The 16,992-nt window shown below is 45.0% G+C and overlaps 1 protein-coding gene across 1 annotated transcript in view; it reads left to right on the top strand.

Moving 5' to 3' along the window:
* Window positions 1-16,792, top strand: part of snd1 (staphylococcal nuclease and tudor domain containing 1) — an 89,504-nt gene extending 72,712 nt beyond the window's left edge. Inside the window, exons 19-24 of the mRNA XM_088406614.1 lie at window positions 2,945-3,068; window positions 3,366-3,435; window positions 4,725-4,838; window positions 6,596-6,799; window positions 15,246-15,290; window positions 16,299-16,792. Of these exons, the coding sequence (XP_088262740.1) occupies window positions 2,945-3,068; window positions 3,366-3,435; window positions 4,725-4,838; window positions 6,596-6,799; window positions 15,246-15,290; window positions 16,299-16,364 (623 nt within the window). The 3' untranslated portion in view covers window positions 16,365-16,792. The remainder of the gene's footprint in view (window positions 1-2,944; window positions 3,069-3,365; window positions 3,436-4,724; window positions 4,839-6,595; window positions 6,800-15,245; window positions 15,291-16,298) is intronic.
* Window positions 16,793-16,992: the final 200 nt, after the last annotated feature.

Below are 16,992 nucleotides of genomic sequence, written 5' to 3'. Positions count from 1 at the left end.
ACCTGCGTTGTCTTTTTAAGTCAAAAAGAATATGCTCCATCCATGCCCACTACTCTAAAAATGGCGCTCTGATTATTATTGTTCCCTCGCCGCTTAAACAAAAACGTTATGCAACTACAGATCAAATCATTGTACACCACAGTGAACTTTGTGCAGGCATGGTGAAGAAAAACTGAAAAGGCCTCACAGCTGGTTTTTGCACTTGAGTTGACACACTCACCAAATAATGTCAATAACCCGGGAGAAAGCGTTAAGCAAATTATCGTTTTATCCCTTCAGCGGGTCGTGCCAACTCTGCTCTTGAACCCCCCCCCACCCCCCTCGCCCCCCCAACCGTCCGCTCCTTTTTCCCTATTTTAATTACTCCCCTTTAATAACTCATAAGAGTGGCTTTCTTCATGCATGGCTATCCTTACACGCGCTCGATAAGTGATTAATTTCACGTTAGGAACGTTTTTTTTTTTTCGTCTTTGCCAAATCGCCTGCAAGCTTGAGGGATTGCGCCCCTTAATCCTCAGTTCATTGGAAGCCTCTTTATCTGTTAATGTACTCATTTATCTGGCATTGTCTCACTTTCCTCCCCACACACATTATCTCCCCTTCAAAGGGCTATCGCGCCATTCCAACCCCCCCGATTTTTCCCGCTGTTGGCTTCTCTCCGTGGGCTATATGTAATTACTGTCAGGATGGCGGCCCGCATAGATCTCGGTGACCTTGCGCACTCCAAAGACTCAGACCTCTCCAGGCGCATGCAACCAGGAAGTGGCAACCCCCGCTTCCCCCAACGTCAACATCATTAACAAAAAAAACAATGCGCTAAATCCATCCCCATTCATTGTGCATGCCCACCGTCTGAATAGGTCAGCTGTATGCCAAAGACTCCCACGTAGTAGCAGTAGTAATAGTAGCATGTGTGTTGACTTCAAAAAAAAAAATGGCGTAGCAAGGAGACGAAGTGTATTCCACTTCGTAACGTGAAAAAAAACGTAAGCTGGGGACGACGTAACTCGAGGGTCCACCGCAGATGCCAGTTCGTCTAGATTTTTCTTTTAGGTTGTTGTAGCGCTTAAGTCAAATTGCAGAAACGCCGCCATCAGTAACTCGTTGCAAAATGGCGACGCAAGCGGAGCTTTCCAGGTTCTTCATATTTGATGATATTGCAGGAAGAGCCAGCGCTACAGCTCTCTAGGGACTGGGCTGGCCTTTTGCCTCACATCTCAAGGATCTGCGGAATTCTATTAAACGCCTTGTATGAAAGCCATTAAAGCAAAGGTAGGTAAATAATCCCTATAAGACAAGAGGCCAGAAAGAGCAACAGGCTCCGCGGTTTCCCCCGTGATGAATCTCCTCATGAGATATTCCGAGTCAACAGAGTTAAGATTAAAAAAAGATGGGGAGAGGGTCTGGCCTTTGAAGAACTGAGGATGGGGGAGGGTCAGGGGGCTTCATTAGGTGATGAACAGCTGCTGTGTATAGAAGGCGGAAGTGTGAATAATGCGGGATGAGTGGCACCTGGTCTTAGGGCTCATTACACCAGGAAGGAGCCGCGCGAGTGCAACCCCAAGGCGGCGCCGCTTTTTGAGAAAGTCTCATCGATTCTGCTTAATGCTTTGTTTGAGGGGCAGACTTTTCCAAAAATCAAGTTTTGACCCGCGGTCATAGAAACCGGTCTCACTGTCCCTTACTCTAATTGCCCGCGTTCAAATTATTAGCGGGATTCTTGCCGTTTTTTTTGTTTTCAACAAACTGAAAGATTTCATCTTGGGAGAATTTTGGACGATCCCCAATCCTGAGTATTCGTGTTTTGTTTTCCAAACGGACGGCGTCCTAAACTGGTTATCTCAGAGAGACTGCCCGTGATGGATTTATGTTGGGAGCAGACGTGACAGGACTTGACCGGGGAAGTGGCCGGAGTGAATCTCTGGAAGCACGCGAGGGGTTGTAAATCGGCTCGTTAAAGGCGGCGAACCGTGACCACGCTTGTCAGCGGCCTTTGACTGCATCACTCGAAGCTGTAATAATCATGTTAGCGCTCGCGGTCAAGGCGCCGGCTATTTATGGCCCCGAGGTGGCGTTAGACACTCGTAACGCAATCAAAAATCGACGACGGAATTTGAGACGCTTTCGCTTGGCCCGGCTAATCAACTTGGTCAGGTTTCGCTTTGTAATTCAAGTCACAAAAGTGAGTTCCCAAAATGTGGGGGATTATCAAGCGCACCGATTATAAAGTGCAATTATAAGGTCCTCATTTGGCATCTACGCTTCCAGTTAATAAAATCATCCCGCCTGTCTTGGCACAGATAACCCCGTAACTATTTACATACGCTCCCCGCTCAAGTTGTTAATGATGACGTGCGGCCGCCGCAAATGACCCAAGCGAAGGCGCTGGCTGCGTCTTAAAAAAACAGCCATCGCATTTGCGAAGGTACAGTATCTCGGGGGCGGATTGAAACGAGGCCGTATTCCATTAACCTGCCAGATTTAAAAGACGCAATGCAGGAGTGAGAAATTGCAAGACTGACGGCCTTGTTATGTTTACATCTGCGGCTCAGGCATGTTTTCTGAAGAGAATGATCAAATATGTCTGCATTTTGACATTGAGACTCTTTGGCTAACAAGCTTTTTTTTTCATTTGTGCAGCTACACACTTTCCAATCTCCTGCATCATTCATTGTTCCTAAATGAACTAATTCTGAATGTTTTGGGTGCCTGAAGTTTCAGCAAATTTTACAGTGCAGCGAGAAAAGGGTGAAAAACTGATGACTGTGAAGCAGATTTTAGATTTAAGACCATCCTTTAGCCAAAACCCTTTAAAAACCTAGCATTGAATGTCTGCACTCTTAAAAACATCTTAAAAATATTTATACTTTTTTCTCTGCCTCATCACCCATGAAGCCGCGGACCCCACTTTGCCTTACACCAATCACTGCGTTTTCCCCAATAGGAGGCCAGCTGGAGACTCTGATGGAGACCATGAGAGCAGAGCTTGCTACGCAGCCCCCCGTGGAAGGAGCCTACGCTCCACGCCGGGGCGACTTCTGCATAGCCAAGTTCACCGACGGTGAATGGTACGTGTGGGAGTAAATTAGTAAATCCGTTTATATTTCCTTTCCCTTGTCGGCGCAAGAACACCCGACGTTTAATTTTGGGTTAAGAGCCAAGTCCAGACAGCCACTGGGTGTAATGACCTCGCCGCCACCGCTTTTGGACGGCTCTCGTCAGCTCTGGCTTGACACCCACACTTAACGTGGACGCCGCATGTCGAAAGCTTATGCCTCACCGCGGCGGCGATGTGAAAACCAGAATTGTGTACAAACAAGCAGCTGTGAAGCAGAGTGGATAATGACAGACATTGTCTCCTGCAGGTACAGAGCCCGAGTGGAAAAAGTGGAGTCGCCAGCGAAAGTGCATGTCTTCTACATTGACTATGGCAACGTGAGTGACAGAAAAACCCTCTTTATTTTCTATCGTTTATCTCACACAAGTGGTCTGGCGTTGTAAAATGGCAGGCATGCAAAATTGCAGACATCTTTCATTGATTGCGTTTCATTTTCATGTTTACGCCCCCCCCCCCCAGCCAAGTATTTCATAACTTGGTTAACTATTTCACTCCCGCTAGGACAATGCATTCCTGCAATTTTAAAAAAAATGGCAGTGGGTAACGCAATGGCATCCCAGCGGTTCATTACACATCTATCTACAGATTCCATCCGCTCCATCAATGGGCTTTTGTCTTCCCCCTGTTTCTTGTTCAAAAGACGCATTTACAACCGCTTGGCGAGTCCCTAATACGACGTCAATAAATCAGAAGGCGTCTGATTGGTGGCAAATGTTGAAGGTATTCTCCCTCTTGACTCTGGAGTGCACTGATCACATTAGTGGAATATACACCCCTCGTTTAAGGAACGCCACACTGTGCTACCTTATCTTGTTCAAGTCCCCCACTCAAGGGATCGCTCAGTCATTTATTATTTTAGGAGCTCGCGGATTGACAACTATTTTGGGGATATTCCACAGAATTTTGTCTAAATCTATCAGGGATGGGATGAGATCTCGAACGGCGATGTCGCAGTGACGGAGACAGCTCTTTCTACTGTCTGTTCCTCCCTCCCGGAGTGAGTTGTGAGTTGCGAGTCCCGATGTAAATGACAAAATGGTTCTGAAATCACTGAAATTATTCTGACATTTCATTGTACCGGTTGCCATCGTTTCACGCAGCATCTAGAGCCGGTGTCACTGAGGCTTATAGTCCGAAAAATACGGTAGTAACGAGTAAAATATTACTATTGTGTGTAATATATTACAGTACCGCGTTACAGCAAAAAGTATAATGCGTTACTCCCAAGACTGCTAATGACTGAATAAAAAAAGCACACAGCATGAGCTGCTAATTGTCATCATTTGCAACATTTCCACCGCGGGGAAAAAAAAAAAAAAAAGATTCCTCCTCCTTGACACGCATAAAAAAAAAGTTATTTTCTCAGCTCTGTCTCCTTCAATCCTCAAATGTCTTTATGCAGAGGCATAATCACAGCAATCAGGGCTAATTGTCACGGCTGCCATATTGTCTCTGCGTGCACTCGACTGTTGTGCGTTGGCTTTTTGACTCCGGGCTCTCCGGCAGCTGCCAAAAGCCGGGTGAACCCCCAGTTTGACATCCGGCCTCAATCGGAAGCTTGACACAAATGCGGATAATAAATGCAATCAATATGTGTTGTCGCCAGAGAGAAACGGTGTCGTGCACTCGCCTCGCCACCATACCTCCCGCCTTCAGCACCAGAACGCTTCCAGCGCAGGCCACAGAGTACGCCTTTGCCTACATCCAGGTGCCGCAGGACGTAAGTAACAAGATAATCGTCAATAAAAACACATTGCTTAGCGAGAACATTTTGGCTAGCTAAATCCAATCTTCCTTGGGTTTATTTTATCCTCATATCCTATGTCTATATTTTGAAATCATATTATTTGATATGAGCGTCCTTTAATATGAGGGTAACTGTATTTAACATTTTATTTGCATATTAGTAGTCGTTATCTAATTTACCTTTTTGTCGTATGTTTTTGTAAAATTGTAAAAAAATCTCTAGTACCCCCTGAAGTACCCCCATTTTCAAACCACTGGCATCGTTTTTCTATATTCTATCCCAAAATACGGCCACAATATGTCTCCAAAATGTGCTTGGTCACTTGGTGTGTGCGTGTTGAGGCATGCTGTCACTTGTCCCCAGAGCGGGTATCTCCTGAAGGGTGAAGTGGCCCATCTGTTGCTGCGCTCACAAGCGTCACCTAAACTGCAAACACACACGGACACACACACTCGCACAGGAAGCTGACAGGCACTGGCCAGGCGGCGCCCATTTTTCCTTTTTGCATGACCCTCATCCTCGCCTAGCCGTACACTTGCGCCGTGCTAACTGTTGACGCACCTTGGCATTATGGGAGCAAATGCTATGTTTTTAGCATTTAGCCTACAGGTACATTTGGACGTATTTGAGTTAATTTTGTCGCCCCAAAACGAACCCCACACTTCTGTATAACAAAGTCAATTATTAAAGGAAAAAAAATAAGTAAAATGGCCTTGTCGAAGCAGCTTCTGTCGCGCTGAGATCATAAATAAATGAACTGAAGGTTAAACAACAACCACCAAAAGTCAATTAATTAGTAATTAAAGTCGGCAACATTCAGGCTTTTAAGAGGCCTTTCAAGTCGAGCACTTTAAACGTGATGAAAACAAACACGTTGATTGGACCGCCTGAGCTTGTTGAGCATGTTAGTGTTTGGAATTTGCCGTCAATTTCCGTTTGAGGGAGCTAGCTAGCAAAAAGCTGAAGTTTCTTTCTCCTACTTGAAATCAGTCCAACAATCATACGATTCAACTTCAAAAATTTGAGTCATGTGTGCTTTTGTTTGTTTTGTTTTTTTTGTTTTGTTTATTGTTTTTTCTGGCAAAGAGTTCAGTAATCACTTGACTACTCATAACAGTTGGTAAAGAACATCCCAAGTAAGATGATCAGCAATTCATCTTCAAAGACCTCCATTTCAAACAAATTGGACGGGTCCGAGTTCACAGATTTTATTGTCACAATATTAGTTTCAGCATTTGCGCGCACGAGTACATCGTCTCACTCCCCCCTAAATGATGTAGAAATGCCTTTTAAAGTAAATTGTCATTTTACCTCTTGTGCACACACTTTTGCAAACTATACACTTTGCATTCTTACATAATTTTGTAAATGCTTTTAAAGGTGTAATAATTAGGTATTTGTTAAGATTTTTTTTGCCTTCATCCACAGCGTATTATGCTGCACCTAATCAAGTGTCTTAAATGAGTGCTCATTCAGAAATGGCTTTGTCTGTGCGCGCCTCACACAAACACGTATCCAAGGGCAGTTCGCCGGAAGGGGGTTGCCATGGAGACAAGGCCGGGGCAGGAGGGGAGGGAAGAGATAGATGGGCTAAAAGTGGCGACGGCACTGATTTTGATCTATTTTGTTTTAAATTCGTAATCATTGGTTACTTAGCACAATTAGCCCAAACGTATACATCAAAACTCAAATGAGGTAAGTTTGTGCCACACTCGCCCGCTTTCTCGCAGGAGGACGCCCGTGCCGACGTGGTGGACTGTGTGGTGCGCGACATCCAGAACAGTCAGTGCCTGCTCAACGTGGAGTACTCTGGCGCCACCTGCCCGCACGTCACCATCCAGTTCGGCGACACCAAAGAGGACGTAGGTCTGGGCCTGGTCAAAGAAGGCTTGGTCATGGTGGACGTGCGCAAGGAGAAGCACCTGCAGAAGATGGTCAGTGTGGATTTGTTTGTTTCGATTGGACGCGGCGGCGGTTATCCATAATAACGGTTCAAAAAGACTAGCTCAAAATAGGGCTGCGCAATTAATCGAATTTTAATTACGATATTGGCTGAATGAAGCTGATCCTGATGTGCTTGGTTCTAAATTGGCTTCACGCTTTTCATGGTTTGCACTCAGCAAGTAAGTTAGCTGTGTTGCCCCGTGTGCCATTTGTTTTCATTATTATTTACTTCCACATTAATTTTAGTTAAATAAATAGCAAGATAAGGGTGACAAAATAGATTCGTAGTGCTCAAGTAATTGGATTTTTAAATCCAAATTGGGTCGGTTTTGAGACAAATATTTTGAAGTGTAGTCAAATTAGTTTTCCAGGATCAGAATTTGCATTTTTTGTTTGTTTTTTAATAGTGTCTTAAGTGTGATCTAATTGGCTATATAATACTCTCATGGAATGTCGAGCGTGCGTTCTAGAGTAAGTCACTGTTTATAAGCCATTAAAAAAACAAACAAAACAAAAAAAACATTGCCGTTTTCTCACAGTGGCTCCATATCACTCATTGACTTCTCTGGCCATTATGATCATTTCCCCCGTGGACCCACTCCCGTATATTACGGTAAAGAAAAATTACACGTCTGCGATTACAGCCGGCGAACAACTCACCAATAATCATTCACACTTCCACTTAGTTGAAAACGGAAACGGGCGAGCTCGCAGCGAAATATGGCCGCAGGCGTCTTAATCGCTCGTAAACTCTGGAAACCGAACGCGGTTATGACTGATAGATCTTTCTTTTGCAAATGACCGCTCCCGCGTGCGCCAAAGTGCCTCACTAAAACCTTTGCATCATCGTTTCGATCTCTGGACTCGGCAAAGGTGCCAGGGGATTCTGATGAGGTCCGGAGGTAATGGACTTCAGAGGCAAAGGATGAAAACCTCCCCGCAATTGTCCTAATAAGCTTAGCCACTTGCTTTGGTTGCATCTAATGGTTTCTCTTTAGTATTCCGCATCAGTGTCTGCAGCCCCTCACCAACACCCCCCCTTCCAACATATTACATTCCGCCAAAAGCTTTAACAAGCCGCGGTGTTGCCGACATGCTTACAAGTAAGCCGCCCCGCTCGTAATTCCGTCCCGCTTCCCGGCTCAAAAAAAAAAAACGATCTCGCTCGTTTTGCGCGCCCGGAAAGAAAAAGAAAAAAAGACTCCACTTTAAAGCTTTAAATGAAGTATAAGTCAATCCCGCGGATGATGTACAACACCCGCTGGCCATCGCCGACTGCCACAAGAGAGAAAGTTATTTAAAAAAAAAAAAACTGAAGGGGTTTGTTTATTTGCTCTGTTTCGGGTACGGCAAATATATGCTCTGTTTTTAGCATTGAAGAATCAAGGGCTACGTGCCTGGACAATGGTGAAAGATCATAACAAAAATTGTTTGAATAAGTGGACTCACGTCTATCCAGTTATTCGTTGTGCCGTCCAAATGATGTTTCTTTATCGGTATGGGGCACGAGGAGGGGACCACTTTGTAAAACCGCAAATTTTACAGGGGGGAAAAAAAACGTCGTTTGTCTCTCGTCTTCGCTCATTACGGCGTGGTCGTAATATGTCGTGCTAAACATTGCGTAACAGATGAGGGGGCGCCGCGCATGAACGCCGCTTGCCCGTCCAGTCGCCGCCGCCAAGGTTAACGCCGCTTGTCCGCCATATGGATAAGTGCATCAGAAGCTGTCCGGAAGCGAAGGATAAGTGGTCCTTTTTTAAAACGACCCGTGCCCTAGCGGGCGTCATGTTCCTGATGTGCGACCCGGAGGTGTGCGTGCCCCATAAAACGCCGGATTAATATATAAAGATGGCGCTGTCCTACAAAATCAAGAAACAGCATGTACGGTTGATAGTACTTATATCCCATACGTGTGATTAGCGTTCACGCACTGTATAGCAGATGCGGGCCGTCCTAATGTAAAGATTAATCCGGTCCGCATCTGGCGCGCAGCATGCGTCGTCATTGCGCACCTGCCGCACGGAATTCGCAGATGGACACTATTCCCTTTTTATGCCGTGGTCACACTATTTGACGTTACACCTGGATCACTCCCGCTTGTTTCGGTGCATCGGTAGCACAGCGCCCAACGCGATGCGTCGCGTAACGCCAGCTGCTTTATACGAGAGGCTGCTGCTCATCATCTGGATTCATTACTGAGGCTCAACCTCTTCAAATGTACCGCCCCAAAAAACAACAAAAACTATCAGTGCATGTCAATGAATTCGTAGAAACAAGTTCCGGAATAAATAAATCTCATTCACGGAAATAGGCTAAAATGCAGGGGTGCACGTAATTATTTTCTGGGGTTACTCACATGAGTACCAGGACGTGTTTGGCACTTTCATTAAAAAGTCGTCGCCGGTGTCGCTCCGACATTAAGTGCACAGTTCAATTCACTTTAGTCGGTGCTGTAAGTTGATTAGGCTTTATAGTTTTGAAAGCAAATTGTCTATTGATTTACACCATAATCAACATTTGTGATTATCTAGTAGATTTGAAGCTACGCTAGGCGTATAATTGACGCGCTCGCCACCGCAGCAGCTGCTGTTTTTTACTTATAAAATTCTATCGTGTTCCTGTAGATTAAATTCCAAGTGTTAAAGCATGCATTGATTTTTCTCAAGGGTGCAAGAGCGTCGATGAGGAGGGAAAGGGAAAAAAAAAAAAAAACGAGCGCTGACCCAAACTCGATAAGCCAAACGAGGAAAGAAACTTTAAGCTTTTTGAATATGCCAAGTCAACTTGGCAACTGGAGTCATTAAAGTCGCCTTCCCCCGACCTGGGACAGACATAATGAATCCACTCACCGTGGCAGAGTGGATGTACCGAGCTGTCAACATTACACGCTGCCAGAATAGAAAGATGCATGGAAAGCAATCTAACATTTTAACATAAGTCACGAATTTAAACACTGGGAAATATTAGTCAAATTAAGCAAAATTAAACGCTTAATGGAATGTAAAAAAAAATGTCATTTGTCCGCAAGCCTCCCTGGTTTTCCCCATGCTAGTCGCACATGCTATTTCTGTTAGCATCTGCTTGATTAAATTTTATTTGTGTATGCCAATTTATCTGTAATTACTTTTATTGCTAATATTGTACTGAGCGGCCACACAATTTCTTTTAGATCCTCGTAAACGAAATAACAAATTCCATCTCTTGACTCTGTTGACCATCGCTAACACCAACAAAAGTTCATTAGTGCTACAAGCTAATGAATCTCCTTGCTAATTGCTAATCCGATACAAAGACGCGGCGGCCCTTTTGTCAATTATCATCAATCACTTGGCGCAAAGGCGCCGGCCACATCGGTGGGTAAGATTCCACAATGAATGTATACATTACCGACGGATCATATTAACCCCCGGGCGTCCGTGGATTTTTCTCTAGCCCGATTAGCCTATTATCACCCAACTTGGGCTGACTTTGAAAGGCTCATAACGTCGTCAAATATAAATATATTTTCATTTTCATCCCCCCAAAATGTTCAGTGGCATCAGCCCTAGCCATATTTTTCTCTATATATATCTATATTCTCGACCTCCACTTTGCAAGCATTTCGAAGGGACGGCACGTGGCATAGTCATCATTTTTTGACAATCAATGCTATATTTTAGCCTCCTAATGTTTTGTTTGTCTCCTTTTCCTTCGATATCACACATAAAAAGCCCCGGCCCCTTCAAAATTTCCCCCAGGGGTTAATATATAAGGCGCCCGAATGTGTGAATATGTCTATTAAGAGCGATGATAGTTGGCATAGCACTAGCAAGTAGCTCCATGGGAAATGTCACATCTTCACACTCGGCCTTGCGTTCAGTTATCTGTGTGAATAGCTTTGAGGGTCCGGAATGGGCGTTCCACACATCCGCCGCTCCACTCGCCATTTGTTTGACTTCTGTTCAGTCGTGACTGTGATTCTTTAAGAGTCCCGGGCGTATCGTGAACGCCCCGGCGTGGCCTAATGCCTCTAATGATCAGTGGCAGGACTGAATGACAGAGTGAGGAGACTGATGGGTGGTTGGAAGTGTTAAGCACATGTGTGGAATCCATACAGGAAATGAGAGGAAAAATGGGGTGCACGTACGCCAGGGTGCCCCCAGGGATGCCGCGGTCCATTAATCATCGTTGGAATGTCACAGGGGGATTGGCTTCCCGAATGAATTAGGTGAACTTAGGGTATTTTAAGTCATGTGCTTTTCACCATGGATATCACAAAAATGTGGCCTGGATTGGTTTATTTATTCATTAATTTATTATTTGTTCATGCATTTATTCATTCATTCCTCGTTTTGTTGGCTTACGCTTTTAATTCAAGGTTAATTTTGAGGAATTCTGTTGAATTTAGTTGTTTTTGCCTTTTTACTAGCGTATTTCTCAGTCGACCTCAATTATAAGTCAGCCCCTCCCTTTTTTTTTTTTTACTGCAGTTGAAAAAAAAACGCAAGTATAGGCTACACCTGACTTAAGTGGTTACATAGATCAATTAAAACACATGAGGTATGTTATTACAATGACAAAATTCCGTTATTTTTAGAGGCATTTCTCTCATTGAATGTAATATCTTTCTATTATTGTAGCAGCACTTGTTGCTTCTGCATGTATTTAAGCAGCCGGTTGACCCAAATGTTGGAATAGCTTAGTGAAAAAGTTGTGCACTTTGGAGTTAAATTCAAGGTTTACGCAGATCCTGGCCACCCGCCCGCCCAGCCACCATGTCATCCATAAATGGCTTTTAGCTGTTTCCGGAACACCAATTGACAGGCTTTCAGGTCGCTGCCCTTGCTGTTCATCAAGACCCCCCCCCAATCCGGTCACCCAACAGACATACACATGCATACACACTCAGATACCGAGTGTCATGGATGTCTGACAGCATGACCGCTTTCCACCAATGGCTCAATACCTAATTTACAAGCCAGGGTTAGAGATGCGGAGGGCGTTTTAATGGCCATTTTCTGCCTGCCTGCTATTGACTGCACACACACACACACACACACACACACACACACACACACACACACACACACGCGCGTACACTGTCCCATTTGATATAAAAAAACATGTCGATAATCTGCAAATTTTTACCAAAATATGGAAAAGAGTGTGGCGGTCAGTAATAATGACTCAGGGTCATTAAAATAAACAAATAAAGGATGCAGCATTTAGAATGTCTGCCTTCCATATTTGTGTGTTTTTATTTTCACACTGCCCTCGGGGGGGGTAGTCTCGAACGTTGCCTCCATGTGAGCACACGCTGGTGGGCTTGTCATGGCACATTCCCAGCAGAGCGTCTGATCCCCCCCAACAGCCTTGCTGGAAGGAACACCGAGGCCCCATCAGGGCACCTCAAACAGTGCATTAAAAAAAAAAGAAAAAATAATAATAATCGGGGAGGGTAAAAAACAGTTGTGATGTAAAATGGCAGCCCGGCTCGTCGGTCTATGAAAATGGAGGTTGTAACACATTGCTGCGGTCAGCTGATATCAAAGTATTTGCCCCGAGGAGGCTTCTCCACTGGCCAAAATCCCCACCGCAGGTCTTGCAGTATTAATGCGGCTGCCATGTTGAATGACAGAGCTCTCCCGGGGAGTGGCGACAACATGCCAACTCCCAACCATTTCATCTGAAGGCATTCTCCAACGGACACTGACAACGATGGAGGGCGACAAAGAAAAGAGCAGGAACGGAGGGCGTTTTTGTTTGATTCGCTCGGTTGGAGATCCGCGGCTCGCGTCTGGCAGCCAGAGCGACTGATCGTCATTGCCGTTAATGAGCGAGGCCCGACATGCGACATTGTTCCCTTCATGGCCGAGTGGCTTCCCGGTGCCGCGACTTTGATTAGTCACTTACGAAATCTGCTTTCGCATAGTGTTTTTCTCTATGCCGTGATGTGTCTCGAGCGGGCCGGGCCAATCCTACGCACCAGATCGCGCGCAACCTGTCAAAAACCGCCGCCGATTTGTCACTCCTCGGAACGCCACCTGGACACGCTAGCTAGGCGAACAGCTAGCTTGGCGCGTTCTCTCTCGCTCATGATTGCAGCATCTGTCGCTCGTCTTGCAGGGAAGCTTGCACCTCTCTGCCAAGGCCTTCCGCGAGCCTAGGATGGACTAAAAGTTTGGTGTCTCTTCACCAAACGGAATATGCAGTCCGGTCTCGATTTGGTCCTCACGTCCAAAAGTCTTGGTGTCGTCTTTCTCGTAAAAATAACTCTAGACGTCCTCTTGAGTTTTTCTTTTCAATCCCCATATAGGGGGGGGTGACTTATAACCGTATAACTCAACACAGACCTATTTTTTCCTATGTGTTTGAATAACATTCATTTGAATGGGAAATGTCCAGGGATTAAATGGGAGGAGCTAGATATTTGGCTTGCCTTGTCGCATATTGTTGAGCCGTTCTGCTTGCTGAAAACTGGCTGCCTTTGCAATTGAGGGCTCTTTAACAGTGTCACAAAAGATCAATTACATAAAAGTCTACCGTGTACGTCATTTCCAAATCAGCCCTTCTTTGGCGCCTTTGTCAATATCGCCTGCTTTAGAAATGCGTTGAAAGGAAAAAGGGTTCGCCGCAGGGTTCTCGGTTCTCGCCGGCATCTACGAGGCCGTCCTCGACGTCGGTGGATGCGATCGCCGGGAAAGACGGCGGCGGGATCATCAGCGCTCATTGTGCTTGCTTCGCTTTTTTCCTTTAGGGCGACATCTGGTCCAACAACGCCCCCCGCCCCCGACCCCCGCAAATCTCTTTTAGTCGGCTTTGACGGATGACTCGCGCAGCCGCTGCAACACTCGAGTCCGAGAACAAGAGCGCCAGATGTTGCTGCCATGTCGAGTGCGCGGCGCCTATGCCAGCGCATCTGCCGCTATAATAAGACACACAACGCCTCCATTAAGCAGAAGCGGGAATTTTTTTCATTCCGGTCTCAGTTTGTCCAATCGGTTCTTCTCGGATGTGGCGTACGTACAAACATAAATACACGCATGTAAATAAGTAGTACATCGCACTTGTGTATCCGGAGCAGACCCCGTGCTAGAGAAGACACGTCTAGCTTTCAAGTGACCGTTTCGAACGGTTTGGGCTGGTTTCCAGGAGTGCTTCAAAGACCCACTCCTCAGACTTGCTCAGATTGCAGCCAAAGTTGAACCGCATATAATAGAAAGATGGATGGCAATAAATTGCTAGCTAATATATACAAATTTACAAGTCACAAACTTTTTTACAAGCCTTATTCAATTTAGACATTTTTTTTGTTCTGCATTTAGTTTTCGACGGAGCGCCATTGAACAGGAAACGTAGAACGTTACCATTCGACATGAAGTACAACACAACAGGGCCGTGTAAATTGTCCTGTTCTTTACATGTCTCCCTCATTGTCGTGATGAAGGACACGTCTGCTCAAAGGGTAACTCGCTAACCCCCCTCGCCCTTTATTTTTCCTTCCTATTACTCATGAGCGCTTCATTGAGCGAGGCTAAAAGGCTGCTCTAGCAGAAGCAGTCAATATGCTCCACACTGCTTCGTCTTCTTTATCTTTTATTCCCCGCTCTTGCAAACAATTCCTTTCACGCTAAACGATTGCGGCGGCGGCGGCGGCACGGGAACGCCGCGCTCCCGCCGCGCACGTAATTAGAAATACTCGGAGAGCTTTGTGCGCATGCAGGAGTTATTAAAAAAAAAAAGAAAGAAAGAAATTAATGTTTGTATTTGTCAAATTTCTTTGAAGGCACCTCTGCTCTGCTGGCACGCTAACGGCAACCGTCTCCCTCTCGTTAAGCGCGCACTTGTAGATAACGGCTAACGTTCAGATGCCAGCATTTGACCATTAATAGACCACACGCGTCACTAAACGTGGCTAAAATGCCAGGCTGCGTGGCTCATTTATTTTGACGCATTATGAAAAGGACAAGACGGCTTGACTTGTCTCCTTCAGCCCGCCGATGTGTGCTTGATGGATGCCGGTAGGTGGGAGGGGGAGACAGCGAAGGGCAACCGTCCAGCTCACAACAATTGTCACTTGAGTGAAGAAAATTTTGGGGAATATCCCAAGTAAGATGATTAGCAACTCATTTGACTGCGCGTGGATGTGTGCTTGATGGTCCACTGTATATGTATATTTTCCCTTTTTTCTTTGCTTGTAACACGGTATCCATAGCATAATTTAGCCTCTAGCTAGCAGCCAGTGAATCGGATATTTTTCAGAAGCAGTTGAATGGTCAAAAATGAGCACACACTGACGCTCACATCCTAACATCTTGTTCTCGTGGACAATCTGTCTCGTGAGTGTCGTCCAATTAGGACGATGCACAAATCCCACGGGACGAGATGTCTCACGATATGCAGCGCGTTTTGTCCTTCGAAGCACTCATGATGTCTTTTCCTTTCTGCCCCTCGCAGGTAAAGGAGTACCTGAACAGTCAAGAATCTGCCAAGAGTGCCAGGGTGAGTCCACACAATTTGGTAGAACAAATCCACCCTGCTTGCTTGCAGCTATATCAGCGTTGTGCCAAAGGGAATTTGCTCACACCAAAATATCTGGTAATGTTATTTCCATGTTGTAAGAAAAACAATAGTAATAATAAAATGCTTGCAAACAGGAGGTCATTAGATACACCCTGCAGATGTCAAATTCAGCCCATGTTGGTCTCATTTACTGCCATTCGAAATTCTTGTCAATTTTTGACGTATTGAAAACATGATTTTTCATCGTTTTTGCATAAATCCTTTCAACGGCAACTCACGAACACTGCTAACACTCCAAAACCATCGTGTGGCGCTAGTAGCCAACTCATGATATTTGCAAGCCTTTCCTGACTTCATTGAGTGTCTTAGCCTGACTCCCATAATGCAAAGTTCTCTCTCTGCATTGTGGGACAAAATGCTTCGGTCCAAGAGGAAAATGTTAAAAGAAAGAGTTTATTTTGCGTTTTATTTCATGCAACGCATAACATTATACCTGCGTATTCTTGTCTGCTAAATCTGCAGAAGTGGTGTTGAAAGTAAAAATATATTTGATGATGTTATGAGCCTTTCATAATCAGCTCAGGTTGGGTAATAATAATGCCAGGTTAGCGAAAAATCCAAAGAGAGTTCTTAATTGCCGCTACCCCTGACAAGTGCGAGACGGAGTTGAGAAGCCCGCCGTCTGCGGTTCGGGGTGTCGCTTAGCGTAATGGGGGGGAGCGTGAGACTGTGGGTGGAGAGGGAGGGGAAACTTAAAAAAAAAAATCATGCTACAAATGGCTCATTGATTCCGCCTCTAATATCTGGCGCTAATTAGCACAGGCGCTAATTAGCTATGAATCACTGTGTTAACAGCCAAGCGAATACTGGCAGCCCGAAAAAAGAAACATCCAAAAAAAAAAAAAATCCTCGAATAAATGTAATGTTGTGATTTGGTGTGTGCTGGTCTATGAAATGGTTGAATGAAAGTTTATTTATTCTTTACAGCTCAACATTTGGCGCTACGGGGACTTCCGCGCTGACGACGCTGACGAATTTGGTTACAGGCGCTAACATCGACGCGGAAAATGACCATCCAAACAATGCCATTCCAAAGACCAACATGGACGTGTGGGGCTGGGGGGGGGAGTGACTGGTCAAACTACAAAAAAAACAAAAAATCACCCTTCCTTTTTAAATTGTCTTGACAAAACATCATGAAATGAAAGCATGCTAGCTAGCACCGTTTCCACTCAGTTCCTGCGTAATTTGATAATTCCGAGGCTTCAAAATTAATCTGTCTATTTTTATTTTTTACAACTTCATGTCAATGAATTTAGCGACAAAACAAAAGGACAAAAAAAAGGGGACACGGTCTTTGAGCCGGGTTTTATCATCCGGCATCTGTAAACTTCCCATTATGTATTAACATTGGCGAGCTAGCCATCTTTTGTCTCACATTTGTCTCCTATTAAAATGCTCAATAAAAACAACTAAGTGGCCTCTTTTCCCCGTTTTTTTTTTTTTGGGATGGTTTCTCCTTTCGTTTCAAAAGCGATTGAGTGTAAATCAACGTAAACACTGAATAACCATTGCAAGGGAAAATAATTTAAAAAAATGCAGAGGCACTAATAAAGATTTGTTACGAGCCCTCGTAGAAACGAATGCGCCGTTTCACATGAAATGAATGTTAAGCGCGGTC

The sequence above is a fragment of the Hippichthys cyanospilos genome, chromosome 22 (genome assembly GCF_059441005.1).
Source record: "Hippichthys cyanospilos isolate Australia breed blue-spotted pipefish chromosome 22, RoL_Hcya_1.0, whole genome shotgun sequence".
NCBI lineage: Eukaryota > Metazoa > Chordata > Actinopteri > Syngnathiformes > Syngnathidae > Hippichthys > Hippichthys cyanospilos.
The sequence above is the reverse complement of the archived record's forward strand: the minus strand, read 5'-3'. Positions and strand labels throughout refer to the sequence as shown.